At 38.6% G+C, this 18423-nt stretch overlaps 3 protein-coding genes across 3 annotated transcripts; all 3 read right to left on the bottom strand.

Annotated features, from left to right (window-relative positions):
- Nucleotides 1-621: 621 nt before the first annotated feature.
- On the bottom strand, nt 622-7947 carry LOC133324047 (thioester-containing protein 1 allele R1-like). The gene is made up of 10 exons (XM_061532935.1): nt 7922-7947; nt 7633-7855; nt 7447-7476; nt 6559-7373; nt 4303-4567; nt 3978-4245; nt 3825-3912; nt 2490-3576; nt 1181-1642; nt 622-1122 (listed from the first exon to the last, which is right to left on the bottom strand). Exons 1-10 carry the CDS (start codon nt 7945-7947, stop codon nt 622-624), a joined length of 3765 nt encoding a protein of 1254 aa, XP_061388919.1.
- Nucleotides 7948-11097: 3150 nt separating this feature from the next.
- LOC133324036 (alpha-2-macroglobulin-like protein 1) lies at nt 11098-12152 on the bottom strand. The gene is made up of 2 exons (XM_061532926.1): nt 11727-12152; nt 11098-11649 (listed from the first exon to the last, which is right to left on the bottom strand). The coding sequence occupies exons 1-2, from the start codon at nt 12150-12152 to the stop codon at nt 11098-11100; spliced, it is 978 nt and encodes a 325-aa protein (XP_061388910.1).
- A 482-nt stretch (nt 12153-12634) lies between these two features.
- LOC133324025 (thioester-containing protein 1 allele S3-like) lies at nt 12635-18255 on the bottom strand. Its single transcript, XM_061532918.1, has 8 exons — nt 18185-18255; nt 16201-16609; nt 15210-16033; nt 14500-14761; nt 14169-14436; nt 14020-14107; nt 12767-13582; nt 12635-12650 (listed from the first exon to the last, which is right to left on the bottom strand). The coding sequence occupies exons 1-8, from the start codon at nt 18253-18255 to the stop codon at nt 12635-12637; spliced, it is 2754 nt and encodes a 917-aa protein (XP_061388902.1).
- Between the last annotated feature and the right edge of the window lie 168 nt (nt 18256-18423).

Genomic DNA, 18423 nt, shown 5'->3' with positions numbered 1-18423 from the left:
ACGAAAATTTCTCTCAACTACCCGAGAATCTGAGGGAATATGCAGCTCCCTGAAGCGGTGATTTGTAAACAATCTGAAATGAGGCCAATCAGATTTCCCATGGTTCAGGAAAGTACAGCGTTCAGAGGTCGGTTGGCCTGTTGACGGACACGATGATAGGAAGGTAGTTTGCGCCGAGTGAAATGACGGGTTGCTGGGATACGTCATTTATCTGACCCGGTGCCACAATGGTTATGTCTGGCAAACTGTGTCAATCTCCTCTTATCCTCGTAGGGACATCCTCATTAACCGTGTCAAATGATGACCTACCAATTTGCTATAGAAATCTTCTAGTACCAGGCTATATTTACCTTCTAAAAGCGGACTTATATCCGGTAAAAAACGGTAACATTTTGCACCTCTACATCGGCAGTTCCACACTTGACTGCAACCTCCATACCGATGTATAGGGCCTACCAGAAAAAGTGAACCTATACATATAATTTTTAGTTGAGAAATGTAGTACACAATAAGAAGCCAAAATGCACCGATATAGCCCATCTTCGAACTTAACAAAATTACTTCTCATTACTATTATTGTTCTCTATTATTTATTTTATTTTCAAATTCATATCAAGCATTTCAAATACTATAGAATGCCGTATCATGACGACTGATATTGTAATAATCATACACAGCCACCGATGCCGGTTTACGCTGTAGGACATCGTTAAGCTTATCAGCCATGATCGTAAAACAATTATCAATATTTGCTGATAGCTTTTCAAAATACATAACCAAAGTGGTGTCGGAATTTCGCAATTCTATACGATCGACCAGCTCATTATCCAGCAATTCATTACCGTAGTCTTCATTGGTTGTAAAACCGGAGGGTAAATTAGTCTCCATAATTATCATATTTGTGCCGGTCGAATTGCCACCTGCAACGGAGTTAGCATCCTGACGATAACTGAAACAAATTTCCAAATTCAATTCTTCCGGATTTACCAATTTCGCCTTGGGATTAATGCGGAAATGTTGGAAATCATCTTCGGAACTGATGTGGTAATGATAATACAACTGCAGCAAGGCATTACCCGAACCGGAGGCTTCTACGTCTATGCAGCGGGTGTATTTGGGGAACTGAAAAAGGCAAAGCAATTAGTTTTTGTGAGAAATATTTCCGAAACACCCTCCTAACCTCTTCCATCTGTAAAATCATCACATTATTTCCATCCACCTGCAGTTCGCCGGATTTCAATTTTTGTTTGCGGAAATTAGTTGCAAAATATTTTACTCGTAAATTTAACGAGTCTAAGGTATTATATTTCTCCGAATAGGCCGCCAATGCTTGCAGACCCACAACGGTATCATGTGTCGATTTAAAGCCACCACGTTCATTACGTTGTTCCGCCAGCCATTTGAAAATTTCTTGCTCTTCTCGAATATTTCGGGTCTGCTTTTCCAGCAAAAGGGCCATCAGGACATAGGCAGTGATCTCAACATCTTTGGCATGATCATGATCATTTTGTGACCACCATATGCGACCATCGGATCTTTGCTTTTGTTCTTCAAGTTTATCGAGGATTTTTGTGGCATTGGCATGTTGAGCCATTTGCATGGCCACGGCGATTATGGAAAGGGCATAAATATCCGTATTACCCTCCAAGTTATCGTTCAGAAATTTCAGACCATTTTCAATGGTGGATTTATATTTTTCGGCGAATTTCTGGAAAAAAAATAAACAAAATAAAATAAGAAGAAGAGTCAAAAAAGAAGCAGGCCTGGCTACTTCTATAGTAGAAGTAGAAGCAGCAGGCCTCCCCCTGAACTACTTCTATTCTATAGAATAGGAGAAGCAGCAGGCCTCCTCCTGACCTACTTCTATTCTATAGAATAGGAGAAGCAGCAGGCCTCCTCCTGACCAACTTCTATTCTATAGAATAGGAGAAGCAGCAGGCCTCCTCCTGACCTACTTCTATTCTATAGAATAGGAGAAGCAGCAGGCCTCCTCCTGACCTACTTCTATTCTATAGAATAGGAAAAGCAGCAGGCCTCCTCCTGACCTACTTCTATTCTATAGAATAGGAGAAGCAGCAGGTCTCCTCCTGACCTACTTCTATTCTATAGAATAGGAGAAGCAGCAGGTCTCCTCCTGACCTACTTCTATTCTATAGAAGTAAAAGCAGCAGGAATCCTCCTGACCTACTTCTATTCTATAGAATAGGAGAAGCAGCAGGTCTCCTCCTGACCTACTTCTATTCTATAGAATAGGAGAAGCAGCAGGCCTCCTCCTGACCTACTTCTATTCTATAGAATAGGAGAAGCAGCAGGCCTCCTCCTGACCTACTTCTATTCTATAGAATAGAAGAAGCAGCAGGCCTAGAAGCAGCAGGCCTCCTGACCTACTTCTATCCTATAGAATAGGAAGAGGCAGCCGACCATGGCCTACTTCTCTGCTACTCAAGAAAAATCTGACCTTCTATATAGAAGAAACAAGAATTGCTCACCTTATCCTCCAAGAATGTCATCAAAATAAATGCCGCACCACCAAAACGATTCTGTTGAGCCGGATTGAAAAGATAACCGGTATAGGGGAAACTACCATCACTACGCTGGGTACTGGCCAAATATGTTAGACCCGAATCGATAATATGAGCCTCCATCATGGGTAAATATCTCGTAGCCTTGATAAAAAATCTCACCACATATGCGGTGAGCCATGTACTTGGCTCCTCATCATTCGCCTGACCAAATACACTATAGCCTCCATTCGAATGGCGATATGACAGCTGTTGCTGATAACCTACTTCAATGAAATTTCTGGCCTTTGCCACCAGCTCCTTTTCCTTAAAATATCTTCCCGTCGCCCTCAAATACTGTAGAACCAAAACATTCGGTGCAAAATTTACCATATTTTGTTCGCCACAACCGGTGGGCATTAAAACCAACCCATTGAGGTTCTTGAGCGTTGGAGCCATATTATTGCCACTCACCGAGAGAGTAATGAACTCCGATTGTGGTACAACATCACGGGGGATATTTATGTGGAAAGTGGCCTTTGTCTTCTCTCCAGGCGAGGCACTGATATATAAAGGCTTTGTGTGCCGCTTAATCATTCCCTCCGGTTCCACACGAAGTTTTTGTATTACACCATCTTCGGCTAGAGAATTTGTGGCAGCCACTCGCAAACTCACCTCTCCAACTTGTTTGGGGTTGATAAGGAAGGCCACACTGCCAACACTATTTGCAGGAACCTTAAGCCTCTTTGCCCGTTTCTTGTCTTCCGAACCTCGTTTGGGATTGAAGATGATTGTATCCATAAAATAAAATTCTCCAGCCTCATTGTAGAGAGTAATTTCCGATTCAACTTCTTGTTCGAGGTAGTTGTGTACGAGGACTGGTATGGCCACAATTTCACCCCGTTTCACGGAATAGGGTAAATTGAGGCTAATGAAAAACGGTTGTATTGTGGTTATATCGGTGGGTCCTTTAACTATGCCAAGACCGGTTTTTTCGTTTAGCGAAAATGCGGTGATCCGCCAGGTGGTAATTGTTTCGGGTATCTCCAATTTTATCTCGGTTATATTGTCAGAGCTGAAAATAAAATAAAAACATTTTTTAAATGATTATTTATTTTTAAGGGTCTAAAGAATTGTTTTTTTTTTTTAAATATTTTTTTAAATATTTTTTGAGGTACCATCAGAGGTGGATATTAACAAAATATTTTGTAAATGACCATCAGGCGAGGTTTAAAAAAATAATATATATTTTTTAAGGACCCTGATGGTGTGGATTTAAAAAAAAAATATTTTTCAAGGACCATCAGGCGTGGAAGGACTTACATTTCATAATTCTGAAAAATCCATGTTTCCGGAAACTTTTGACGGAATTTAAGAGGATTGACCCCAGCGGGACTGACCGCAGTATGGGCTATAAATAAATTAATAATATCGATTAAAGTTTTAGAATATAAATATTCAAAATAACGGTCTTACCATGCAGTGGAACAAATGCATAATGAGCATTGGTAAAGGTAATAACCCCAGATAATAGGCCCGGATAGACCAAAGCCCGAAATGGCAACGATGAGACATCATTCATTAATGAACGCAAGATGTCCATACGTTTGAGATCGTACGAGGGATCCAAGAGATATACACCCAAATCAACAGCCAATATTCCAACCAACGACTTTGGTTGTGCCTTCAATTCGAGAGTGACTTCTTGACCCGGATGTACTTGTTTGGGAGCATCGACGGTAACCTAGAAAAGGATTTCGGTGAACATACAAATACTTTGTTATTGTTGGATTCGATTTACTTGATTTTCGAAATCCAATGGAAATTCCAGCTCAATTTCCTCATAACGCAAAATCCCGTCCTGAATATAATGAACATACACATAGGCATAGGGTACCATTTCGATGGATGGTATTATTTCTATGGTATGGGATTTTTGGCGGCCAGGCACTGTAATGCGATCAGCATGGATGATATTCGAGTGACCCATAATTGTGTAAACCAGATAGGGTATTTCCACAGTGGATGTTACCACAAGTTCCACGGGTTTACCCAGGCGAGGAAGGCTGAAAGGAGAATATATTTTTTAAAGAATATTTTTAAAGAATATTTAAATAATATTTTTTCGAGGCCTATCCAAGGCGTGGATTTTTCAAAAATTAATTTTTCAAGGCCTATCCAAGGCATGGATTTTTTAAAGATTTATTTTTCAAGGCCATCTACGGCGTGGATTTTTCAAAGATTCGTTTTTCAAGGCCTATCCAAGGCGTGGACTTTTCAATGATTCATTTTTCAAGGCCTACCCAAGGCGTGGACTTTTCAAAGATTCATTTTTCAAGGCCTATCCAAGGCGTGGATTTTTCAAAGATTCATTTTTCAAGGCCTATCCAAAGCGTGGATTTTTCAAAGATTCATTTTTCAAGGCCTATCAAAGGCGTTGATTTTTCAAATATTAATTTTTCAAGACCTATCCAAGGCGTGGATTTTTCAAACATTAAATTTTCAAGGCCTATCCAAGGCGTGGATTTTTCAAAGATTCATTTTTCAAGGCCTATCCAAGGCGTGGATTTTTCAAAGATTCATTTTTCAAGGCCTATCCAAGGCGTGGATTTTTCAAAGATTCATTTTTCAAGGCCTATACAAGGCGTGGATTTTTCAAAGATTCATTTTCAAGGCCTATCCAAAGCGTGGATTTTTCAAAAATTAATTTTTCAAGGCCAATCCAAGGCTTGGATTTTTTAAAGATTAATTTTTCAAGGCCTATCCAAGGCGTGGATTTTTTAAAGATTAATTTTTCAAGGCCTAGCCAAGGCGTGAATTTTTTAAAGATTCATTTTTCAAGGCGCGGATTTTTCAAAGATTAATTTTTCAAGGCGCGGATTTTTCAAGGATTCATTTTTCAAGGCCTATTCAAGGCGTGGATTTTTCAAAGATTCATTTTTCAAGGCCTACCCAAGGCGTGGATTTTTCAAAGATTAAATTTTCAAGGCCTATATAAGGCGTGGATTTTTCAAAGATTTAATTTTCAAGGCCTATATACGGCGTGGATTGTTCAAAGATTTAATTTTCAAGACCTATATAAGGCGTGGATTTTTCAAAGATTTAATTTTCAAGGCCTATATAAGGCGTGGATTTTTCAAAGATTTAATTTTCAAGGCCTAGCCAAGGCGTGGATTTTTTAAAGATTCATTTTTCAAGGCCTATCCAAGGCGTGGATTTTTCAAAGATTCAGTTTTCAAGGCCTATCCAAGGCGTGGATTTTTCAAAGATTAAATTTTCAAGGCCTATACAAGGCTTGGATTTTTCAAAGATTAAATTTTCAAGGCCTATACAAGGCGTGGATTTTTCAAAGATTCACTTTTCAAGGCCTATATAAGGCGTGGATTTTTCAAAGATTCATTTTCCAAGGCCTATACAAGGCGTGGAGTATTCAAAGATTAATTTTTCAAGGCCTATCCAAGGCGTGGATTTTTCAAAGATTCATTTTTAAGGCCTATCCAAGGCGTGGATTTTTCAAAGATTCATTTTCAAGGCCTATCCAAGGCGTGGATTTTTCAAAGATTCATTTTCAAGGCCTATCCAAGGCGTGGATTTTTCAAAGATTCATTTTCAAGGCCTATACAAGGCGTGGATTTTTCAAAGATTCACTTTTCAAGGCCTATATAAGGCGTGGATTTTTCAAAGATTCATTTTCCAAGGCCTATACAAGGCGTGGAGTATTCAAAGATTAATTTTTCAAGGCCTATCCAAGGCGTGGATTTTTCAAAGATTCATTTTTAAGGCCTATCCAAGGCGTGGATTTTTCAAAGATTCATTTTCAAGGCCTATCCAAGGCGTGGATTTTTCAAAGATTCATTTTCAAGGCCTATCCAAGGCGTGGATTTTTCAAAGATTCATTTTCAAGGCCTATCCAAGGCGTGGATTTTTCAAAGATTAATATTCAAGGCCTATCCAAGGCGTGGATTTTTCAAAGATTCATTTTTCAAGGCCTATCCAAGGCGTGGATTTTTCAAAGATTCATTTTTCAAGAATTTTAAAGGAATTTGTCCCTACTCACCTCTCATCCTTCAGCCCCAATGTAAAATACGATTCCGTCTTATTGCCAAACGAATCATCGGCAAAAATATTGGACAATTTAAAGGTGGCATTCCCAAAGCGGAATAAATGATCGGAATTCTCATCATGATCGAAATCAAATATGGCCTCTCCCTTCGAATTTAAATAGGCACTGTATTCCTTATCGCCATGCTGCATTACGACCGGCATTGACTTATCCAAAACCGGTGCACCACTCCAATAATTCACAGTGGCTGTCAAACGATAGGGTCGTCCTTTTTCGAATTGTATAGAATCGCTCGAGACATAAATATTATATGGCACATCATGCAGTGACATAAAAACCTCTTCACTCTTTGTCATACCCGTATGTTTTTCCGATAATTCAACCTGTAGCTTAAAGCCATACAGCTTCAATAAATCCGGATCGCTGAGATCGAATTCAACACCGACCGTATCCTTAACCACAACCTGTTTTTCCTGTAGAATTTTATTGCGAACATTGTCGATTAGTCGAGCCGTTACATTACCCTCCACATATTTATCGAAGGTGTATCGGCCATATATTAAGGCCTTAATGCGATCCATATCGCGAGTTAAAAATAATTGGGTTTTAATGTAGACACTAAACTTGGGGAGGACATATTTCAGGACACGTATACGCTTCTGTTCACTGTAATCGTATTTGCCGCTGATAAATACCCGTATATACCAATCACCTAGAACCGGATATTCGGATAGTTGAAATTTGCTGGTGTAGAGGCCCTTTACGAGTTTTATATCCTTGAATTGTTTGATACGATTTTTGGCACCATCCTGGAGGAGGAGAAAAATAGGAATTATTAAAAGATACTTCTCTAAAATGTCCTGCCTCCCCATCCCTACTTACCATCACCTCAACCCGTATCGGTTCTTGAATCTGCAATGGCCTTGTATGTTCATCTAATATCATAACACGAAATTGCACCTCCTCACCAGGTTTGTATACAGCCTTATCGGTTTATATGTATAACTTCGGTCCAACATTATGATAAGCAAATAGAAAACTTTCATTGCGGAACACCAGGCCACTCACCCCTTCGACGACTAGTTTATGTGGACCTTGAACCAGTTTTTGAGGTATAAAAACAATTAACTTGCTTTCATGCGGCTGCAAATAGGCATCATTGCTCATATGGTAGTAGGGTCCCTCTATACGGATGTTAAATTTTGCCGGTTCCAAAGAATCGTGCAGCGACACCATTACCGTATATTTTCGATTGGATTTTATAACACCGGGTGCAATTATCGAATAGTAACTGCAAAATTCCAAACAAAAAAATGTATCCATTAAAATTTCTATCCTCCCATGCAGCCTAACCTACCTTTCACCCATACCATCGATCGGCATAACGCACACACCCCACATCACCAACACAAGTAAAGCGACTATTTGCCGCATTATATTCGAAAAAAGAATTACTTCGGTACTTCACCGGCTCAATTATGTTATGGTTACGATTGGCCGGACGCTAAAGTAGAACTGAATTTACATTGCGTATAGAAGCTCCGACCATGCTGTAAAATTTCATTCTAGTCCAAAAAAATATGACTAACAACAAGGAGATCAACATACCAACAAAAATGATGCAGCTGCAGCATATCAAACAAAAGGGGATTCCTGTAAAACTGGATTTCTGTACGGGACAGGTTTGTTTAGGATGGTCAAGAATGATGGCACAAAGAACATGCATATACATAGTTAAAGGATTCATCAATCAGGTGATACAGATACGTACATGGGGTCGAACTTTGTATACCCTACAACAAAAAAGAAGAAATTTTGAATGGAACCTGTAGAAACGAGAATCAGATAGGTTTATATACAAGCTGCAGCTCAGCCAGTCTTTATGTTCGCACTGAAGCTCGTGGAGTCTTTATAGATAAGACGAAGTTCAGGACGACTTTATAGACGATCTGAAGCACAAGGATTCTATAAAAGACATTTTTTACACGAACTGAAGATTAGGGATCTTTATAGCCAAACTGTAATTAGCTTAGGGTATTCTATGGGCGAGCTCAGAAGACTTTATGGATGACTGGTAGTCAGGGAGTATTTAAAGATGAACTTAATATCAATAAGACTTTATGGAGTCTTCACATACACATGACCTGGAGCTCCGGGAGTTTTTATAGATGTGCGTAAGCCAAGGTGCCGACAAGCTGATACTCAGGATATCTTCATAGATGAACTAGAGATCAATGAGCCGAAGAACCGAATCTTTATAGATGAACTGAAGATCAGGAAACTTGTTCTCATTAGGGCTTTTTTTGATGAAATAAAGCACAGAAAGACTTTATGAACCAATTGGAGTCTTTATCGAACAAAAGCTCATGGAGTCTTTTTTAGAGGAACTGAAGCTGAGGGTGTAATTATTGATGCTCAGGGAGTCTTAAGCTCTTCCTGAGCATTTGAAAACGAGGTGAGTGGAGTTTTTATAGTCGAAGTGATGAGCTACAAGTTGCCGTTATAGACGGACTGAAGTTCAGGGCGTCTTTATAGACAAGCAATTTCAATTCCCGTAGACTTTAGAAGCATACTCTTTTCCTAAAGAAATAATTTCTGGTCTTCTATAAGGAGGACATCATAGTTTTATCCATTAAAATCCGACAGAGCTCCTAATATTTAAGATAGAATGTTGAAAATCTCCACCTAGATTTTTCGTTTCGGTTAGCGATACCACCAAGTATTCCGTAACGCCCATAAAATGAGACCTCCAAAATTTGAATATTTTAGTTTGAACACGTTTTTCAACTAAATTGGCTGACATTTTTATTCGATTCACCACACTGTGGTACAGGGTATTCCGTCCGTCCGTTTGTCAGTTGGTGTTAAATTGTAAACAAAGTACAGGTCGCATTTAAAATCCGAACTGGATGAAATTTGGCACAGCTCATTTATTTGGCCCAAGGCGAACCCTATTGAAATTGGGAAACATCGGTTCACATTTAGATATAGTTCCCATATATATTTTCGTCCTATTTAATGTAAATGGTGCACCAAAGTCTTTATATATCTTTCGATTTTCACGAAATTTAGCACAACTTACTGAATTGAGCCTGTAGTGTTGTCTGCCAAGTGTCGTGAAAATCGGCCCAGATTTTAATATAGCTCCCATATATAGTTTCGTCCGATTTAATGTTTATGGTGCACCAAAGTCCCTATATATCTTTTGATTTGCAAAAAATTTGGCATAGCGTACTGAATTGAGCATGGAATTATGTCCGATTTTAAGTAAATGGTGCATCAAACTCCTCATGTTTGTCAGATTGGCCTGAAATTTTCACAGCGTACAAAATTGAGCATAGAATACCGTTGCTGCATTTTCTAGAAGTACAGACATAGCTCAATTAATGTCCTATTGAGTCCTGTTTAATATACTCATAGTGGTGAAGGGTATCATATAATCGGCCGCGTCCGACTTTACTACTTTCCTTACTGGTTTTTATACCCTACACAACTATGTTGTCAGGGTATTATAGCTTTGTGCAGCCTCAAGTGTTTGTAACGCCGCGAAATATTTGTCCTAGACCCACCTTTAAGTATACCGGTCATATCTCGCCTAGCTGAGTCGAACTAGAAATGTGTGTCCGTCCGTCTGTCCATTATAATTTGTAAACACGATACAGGCCACAGTTATGGACCAATCTTCACGAAATTTGCATGTAGGATGGATTCTGGCCAATGAAGACCCCTGTTTGGTGAAGATCGGTTAATATTTAGGGGATGAAATGGACCAAATACTTAATTTTTTTCTGATTTTCTGGTCGCTCCAATTATGGCCCAAACATCGGGAATTTTTACATAGAGAAGGGGATCGGGCCAAAGAATAAGCATGCCTTTTTGATAAAGATCGGTCAGTATCTAGCTGGTCAAATGGACCCCGACTTTTGTGAAAAATTACAAAATTTTTATTCTGTAGCGTATATATTTACCCCTGAAGGACGTAAAGATGATAATATATCCAAGAGGAGTGGTTGACCTTTAAATTGATACCAATTATATTGTCGTATGTATTCGGATGTGGGAGATACATTTAAATATTTAAAGGTTTACACGTACTCAGATATTATTTAGTAACCCATTATCACAATAGAGGGCTAAATATAGCGCTGATCGCTATGAAATTGTCCATGAGGATCTAGGTATGGTCAGGGACAACGCTTATAATTTTCGGTGATGATCAGATAATAATATTGGAATGAAGTGGACCGAAACCTTATTTTTTGTGTTTTTTTTTCGAGTCGATCTATAGGCCAAAATTGAAAGCCGATCATCATTTGTAATATTTGTTGACCTCTAGTCGGGCAATACCGCGAAATATTACCCAAAGTCAGATTGTAGTACCACAGAAAATTTGATTTTCGTGGAAGTTGTGTATGGTATCATATGGTCGGCCCCGTCCGACTATACTGCTCCACGCACTGGTTTTTATTTATGTATTTATTTTTTTGTGCTTTGATCTTTATTTCTTTCCAAATAAATAATAAAATTATTATCTTATCCAATTCGTATTAAGGTTTCATCAAGTTTTGCTTGATGCTGCGGACTTTTATCCCGTTCCACACTGTAGAATACCGTATCGTGACGACTTATATTGTAATAATCATAAATTGTTATTGACGCCGGTTTACGTTGAATAACATCTTGCACCTTATTCGCCAGAATATTTAGGCAATTTCTTATATTTGCCGTTAATTTTTCGAAATAGACAACTAGGGTGGTTTCCTCATTTTTCGCCTCAATTCTTTGTATTATTTCATTTTCCAATAAATCATTGCTATCCTCATCGTTGGTCGTGAATCCTGAAGGTAGGTTTACTTCCATTATTATCATATTGGTGGTGGCTGCCGCCGATGCCTGCTCTTTTGATTTATAGGTGAAACAAATTTCCAACAGCATTTCGTCGGGATTTAAAATTTTCGTTTTCGGTTCTATTTGAAAATGCAGGAAATTTTCTGTGGTCACGATGTAATAATGATAGTTCAGCTGTAGTAGAGAATTACCCAGACCACTGGCTTCAATTTCCACAGCTCGTGTTGCTTTGGGTAACTGGAAGAGAAGAGAGGGGAAATTTTTTTTAATTGTCAAAAAAAAATAAGAAGAAGAACCTGAAGAGCTCCCCTTACCTCTTCAGTTTGTAAAATCATAACATTATTAGCATCCACGTTAATTTCACCCGATTTCAAGGAGTCACCTTGCAGATTTTTTGCCGTGTAATTCACTTTGACATTCACATCCTCGGCGGAATTATATTTTTGTGAATATTTGACCATAGCTTGTAGACCCACCACCGTATCATGGGTAGACTTAAATCCGCCATGTTGGTTACGTTGTTCTGTTAACCATTTCAGAACCTTTTTACTAAACAGCGGATCTGTATTGGTCTCGAGAAGTGCCATCAACACATAAGCAGTGATTTCAACATCCTTGGCATTGCTGTGATCTTCTTGGGTCCAATACACCCCATCATTGGAACCTTGTTTATATTTCATTAGCTTTTCAAGCACCTTTGTTGAGCTGCTATGGCGTGCCATTTGTAGTGTTACGGCCATAATCGATAGGGCATAAACATCATCGATTTTATCCAAATTATCATCAAGAAACTTCAGACCCTTCTCAATAGAAGGTTTATATTTTTGGGCATGTTTCTGAAAAAGAAGAAAAAATTAAATTTAAAAAATCCACGCCTTATATGGACCGTGAAAAAAATTATTTAAAACATCCACACCTTATATAGATCACGAAAAAAATTGTTTTAAAAAATCCACGACTTATATGGACCATGAAAAAAATTATTTAAAAAAACCCACGATTTTTTTGAACCATGAATCAATTTTTTAAAAAACCACGCCTTATATGGACGCTGTAAAAGTATTAAGAAACATCCAAAATATTTACCTGATCCTCCAAGAAGGTCATCAAAACAAATGCCGTAAAACCAAATCGATTCTGCTGCGCCGGATAGAAGACATAACCGGTATATGGGAAACTACCATCCATATGCTGAGTACTCACCAAATAGTGCAAACCACTTTCAATGATATGCCCCTCTATGGAAATATATTTTGAGGATTTTATAAAATATCGAATTATGTAGGCCGTCAACCAGGTACTCGGTTCAGCATCCTTTCGCTGGCCGAAAACACTATATCCACCCTTGTCGTGCCGATATGACAGCTGTTGTTGATAGCCTAGCTCAATATAATGCTTGGCCTTAGCTGCCAAGGCCTTCTCCCGATAATGTCTTCCCGTTGCCCGAAGATATTGTAGAACCAAAACATTTGGAGCAAATTTCACCATATTTTGTTCGCCACAGCCGGTGGGTATGGCCACCAGACCATTCAGATTCTTGATGGTCGGTGCCAAATTATCACCACCCATTGTCAGGGTAATAAATTCCGAATCGGGTACAATACCTTGAGGAATTTTCAATAGAAATGTAGCCTGCATCCGTTCCTCAGGCAGGTCATTGATGTATAAATTCTTAGTTTCTTGTTTCTTTACACCTTCTGGTTCCACCTTGATTAATTGTTCTACAGCATCTGATGATAAGGGGGTGGTTGCCGTGATGCGCAGCTTCACCTCTCCCACCTGCCGGGGATTAATGAGAAATGCAACTGTACTAACATTGTTTGCCGATACTGTATGCCGTTTAATACGCATCCTTTCCGTCGAACCTTCATCGGCATTAAAAATTGTCGATTCCATAAAATAAAATTCGGAATTTTCATTAAAGAATGTAATTTCAGTATCCACCGGCTCGTCATGATAATTGTGTATTAGTATTGGTATACTGACAATTTCACCACGCTTTACCGAATATGGTAGATTGAGATTGATGAAAAACGGTTGGATTGTTGTAATATCGGTGGGACCATCGACAATACCAAATCCGGTTTTTTCATTTACAGAAAATGCGGTGACACGCCAGGTGGTAATTGTGTCGGGAATGTTGAGGGTCAGTTGGGTGGTATTTTTGGTGCTAGGAAAACAAAAGGAAATGAGTTAGAAAATAAACATATATCCATAGGTCTTCTAGGCCTCGGGGTGTTGAAAAACTATTCTTTAAAAAAATCCATGCCTTGAGGTACCCTTGAAAAACTATTCTTTAAAAAAATCCATGCCTTGAGGTACCCTTGAAAAACTATTCTTTAAAAAAATCCATGCCTTGAGGTACCCTTGAAAAACTATTCTTTAAAAAAATCCATGCCTTGAGGTACCCTTGAAAAACTATTCTTTAAAAAATTCACGCCTTATGGTACCCTTGCAAAACTATTCTTTAAAAAATCCACGCCTTATGGTACCCTTGACAATAATATTCTTTAAAAAATCCACGCCTATTGGAGGCCTTCACAAATTATTTTCCAAAATTCTACGCCTCTTAAAGACCTTAGGAAGACATTCGTCAACAAATCTTACATTTCATAGTTTTCAAATATCCATGTTTCGGGAAATTTTTTACGAAAATTTAAGGGACCTATAGCAGCGGGACTATAAACAGCAATATCTACAAAAAAAGGAACTTTCGATTAAAAACAAATCTTTGAAAGCATTTCCTTCCAACTTACCATTCAACGGGATAAATATATAGTGAGCATTTGTCATGGTGATGACACCTGACAAATATCCCGGATATACCAGAGCGCGAAAAGCCACCGATGATGTATCGGCTTTCAATGAATATAATATTGACCATTTTTGCAAATCATACGAAGAATCTAAGAGATATACACCCAAATCTACGGCTAGGACGCCAACCAAAGATTTGGGTTGGGCTGCCAATTCTAATGTCACTTCTTCACCGGGTTTGACTTGTTTGGGCGCCATAATTGATACCTGGAGAGCGATAATGTTTATTTTTATATTATATATATTTTTAATTGTAGATAGAATTCTTACCCTGTTTTCAAACTCCAGGGGAAATGTTAATTTAATTTCCTCATAACGCAAATTACCCTCATCAACGTAGTGGACATAGACAAAGGCGTAGGGTATCATATCTATGGACGGTATTATTTCTATGATGTGGGTTTTTTGATTTGGCTTTAATGTTACATGATCACCGGTTATAATAGCGGAGTGACCGACAATGGTATACACCAAGTAGGGTATATCCTTTGTGGAGGACACTTCAAGTTGGACAGTGGTACCCAAACGAAGTCTAGAAATAAAGTAAAAAAATATTTTCTTTAAAAAATTCTTTAAAAAATCCACGCCTTTGGTGGACCATTAAAAAATATTCTTTAAAAAATCCACGCCTTTGGTGGACCATTAAAAAATATTCTTTAAAAAATCCACGCCTTTGGTGGACCATTAAAAAATATTCTTTAAAAAATCCACGCCTTTGGTGGACCATTAAAAAATATCCTTTAAAAATCAACGCCTTTGGTGGACCATTAAAAAATATTCTTTAAAAAATCCACGCCTTTGGTGGACCATTAAAAAATATTCTTTAAAAAATCCACGCCTTTGGTGGACCATGAAAAAATATTCTTTGAAAAATCCACGCCTTTGGTGGACCATGAAAAAATATTCTTTGAAAAATCCACGCCTTTGGTGGACCATGAAAAAAATATTCTTTGAAAAATATTTGTTTTGCTCGTACTTACTTATTATTCAACACCGTCAGCTTAAAATATGATTCGGTTTTATTTGTATTAAGCGGTTCATAGGCCAATATATTCGCCAGTTTATACGTAACATTGCCATATTCAAATAGATGATTCGAATTCGATTCGTGTTCAAATTCAAATGTTGCTTCACCTTGGCTATCCAAATAGGCCGTATACTTCCTGCCACCGTGGTCCATTGTTACCGGCATATTCGGATCTGCAATGGCCTTGCCATCCCAATCATTCACACTAAGTTTCAATCGAAAAGGTTTATTTTTGAAAAATTCGATGGATTTGGAATCCACGAACATATTGAATGGTTTGTTATGCACCTCAATATAGGCCCGCTCACTTCTCGTTAGGCCCGTATGTTTTTCCGTCAATTCAACGATTAGATTTAAACCTTGTACAGCTCGCAATATTGCCGAATCTTTCAAATGGAAAACAACCTCCAGCTGATCTTTCACATGAACCTGTTTTTCTTCAAGAACAGTGTCTTTCACGGGCTCGATCAGTTTAATAACCGCATGACCTTCGACATATTTCTCGAATGTATATTTTCCAAAAATTGTCGCCTTTAAAGACATTCGATCACCCAAAATGATATATTTATCGGATTCAATGTAAACGCTAAATTTGGGCAAGACATATTTTTGTACTCGGATACGTTTCTGCCTGCTATAATCATATTTGCCGCTTATATAGACTCGTATATACCAATCGCCCATTACAGGATATTCGGAAAGTTGAAATTTATTTTTATATACACCCTTCACGAGGGCAATATCCTTAAATTGTTTCACGCGATTTTCTTTGTCATCCTGAAATGAAAAAAAAAACAACATTAGGATTTTTTCAAGACCTCAAATAGGCGTGGATTTTTTACAGAATATTTTTTCAAGGCCTATCAATGTCCACCAGAAGCGTGGTATATCCTAGGACTAATAATCCTGGTGTATATTTTTTTAAGTAAGGTATTCCTTCTTACCATAATTTCAACACGTATCGGCTCGTTGATCTTCAACGGCCTTGTATTTTCATCCAATATCAGCACACGAAATTGTACCACATCACCCGGTTTGAATACGGCCTTATCCGTTTGTATGTAGATTTTTGGTCCAGCAAATGGATCGGCAATTAAACGAGTTTCATTTCGAAATCGTATACCACTTAGACCTTCGGCAATTAATTTATGTTCACCACTCAACAATTTCGGCGGTAGAAATGTCACAATTTTTGTTTCATATGACTGCAAATAGACATCACCTTGCATGTGATACGATGGTCCTTGCATGCGTAGATTTATTTTTACCGGTTCCGGTGCTTCGTGTAACGTCACGACTATCGTATATTTATGATTTGATTTTACGACACCCGGTGCAATTATGGAATAGTAGCTGTTGAAAATAAGAAAGGGGGGAGAGAGGAAATTAAATGAAGTTTTAAATTCAGAAGGCTGGACACCTATAGATAGAATGATGGCCTCCTATTGATAGAAGGCTGGCCTCTTATTGATGGAAGCTGGACAACAGTTGACAGAAGGCTGGCCACTTATTGACAGAAGGCTGGCCTCCAATTGATAGAAGGCTGGCCTCCTATTCATAAAAGACCTGCCACCTATTGACAGAAAGCTGGCATCTTATTGATGGAAGTCTGGCATCTTATTGTTAGAATGCTGACCACCTATTGAAGGAAGGTTGACAAGCTACTGATAAAAGGCCGGCCTCCTATTGATAGAAGACTGGCCACCTCTTAATAGAAGGCTCGCCTCTTTTTGATTTAAGGATGGACACTATCGATAGAAGGCTGGCCACCTATTGATAGAAGGCTGACCTCCTATTGATAGTAGGCTGACAACCTACTGATACACAGCTGGCAACCTATTGATAGAAGGCTGCTCACCAATTGATAGAAGGCTGCTCACCTATTGACAGAAGGCTGGCCACCTATTGATAGAAGGCTGGCCTCTCATTGATGGAAGGCTGGCCACCTATTGATAGACGGCTGGCCACCTGTATATAGAAGGCTGACAACCTACTGATAGAAGGTTGGCCACCTATTGATAGAAGGCTGGCCTCCTATTCATAGAAGACCTGCCACCTATTGACAGAAAGCTGGTCTTTTTTAGATGGAAGGCTAGTAGCCTATTGATAGAAGGCATGCCACCTATTGATAGAAGGATGGCCTCCTATTAATGGAAGGCTGATCAACTATTGATATAAAGCTGGCCTCTTATTGATAGAATACTGACCAACTATTGATAGAGGTTGGCCACCTATTGATAAAAGGATGACCACCTATTGATAGAAGGCTGACCAACTATTGCTAGAAGATTGTCCTCCTACTGGTAGAAGGCTGGCCTCCTATTGATAAAAGGCCGGCCTCCTATTGATTGGAGGCTGGACACTGATCACCTATTGATAGAAGGCTGGCCACCTATAGACAAAAGTCTGTCCTCCTAATGACAGGCATGCTGGCCTTCAGTGGATAAAGAGCGGGCTCCCGCTGATATTAGGATGGGCGGCCTCGTATAAACATAAGTTTGGCCTTCTGTAGATAGATCGCTGGCCTTTTGGGTATTCTAATAACCGGAATATGATAACGATTATTTGGTTCGTCGATGATTCACTGTCATTATCTCCAATATAATTCAAAAATATCAAATAAATATACACACATTGGCATACATATATGTATGTAGGCGTGAATTTACGTGCCTAACGCTAAACACAAATCACTTAAATTTAATGAGCTGCTGTCATAAGACAAGCGGGTAAATCCATCAATGGATTAATAATCAACAACTTGTGTACGATTTAAAAACGATCTGGGGATGAGCATTGAAATCCAGAAGATCTACTTTCCGATATAAACAAAGGATAGTCCACAAATATTTTCAGATATTTATTTTTTTCTGGACCTGATATGTGGAGGTCCAGAGAGAAAAAAATAAATATGATCGAAGAACATACCTTTCACTGGCCACCAAAATAAAACCACAACAACCGAATATGATGGCAATATATGCCACGAAATTTTGCATTTTGGTTTCAATATTTTTTTACCCCACGTTTTAAGTGCTAAACCGGCCGGCGAATCAATTGTAATCACTTGCCGGAATGTTGAAACACAACTGAATAGAAAAATCTCTGAGGAATTTTATTTTACAATTAAAAAAATTGATTGCATTGAGATGCATTCGGAAAGTAAT

Source organism: Musca vetustissima, unplaced genomic scaffold (assembly GCF_032173495.1).
Source record: "Musca vetustissima isolate MV318-11 ecotype Yass unplaced genomic scaffold, APGP_CSIRO_Mvet_v1 utg30831, whole genome shotgun sequence".
Classification (NCBI taxonomy): domain Eukaryota; kingdom Metazoa; phylum Arthropoda; class Insecta; order Diptera; family Muscidae; genus Musca; species Musca vetustissima.
The sequence above is the reverse complement of the archived record's forward strand: the minus strand, read 5'-3'. Positions and strand labels throughout refer to the sequence as shown.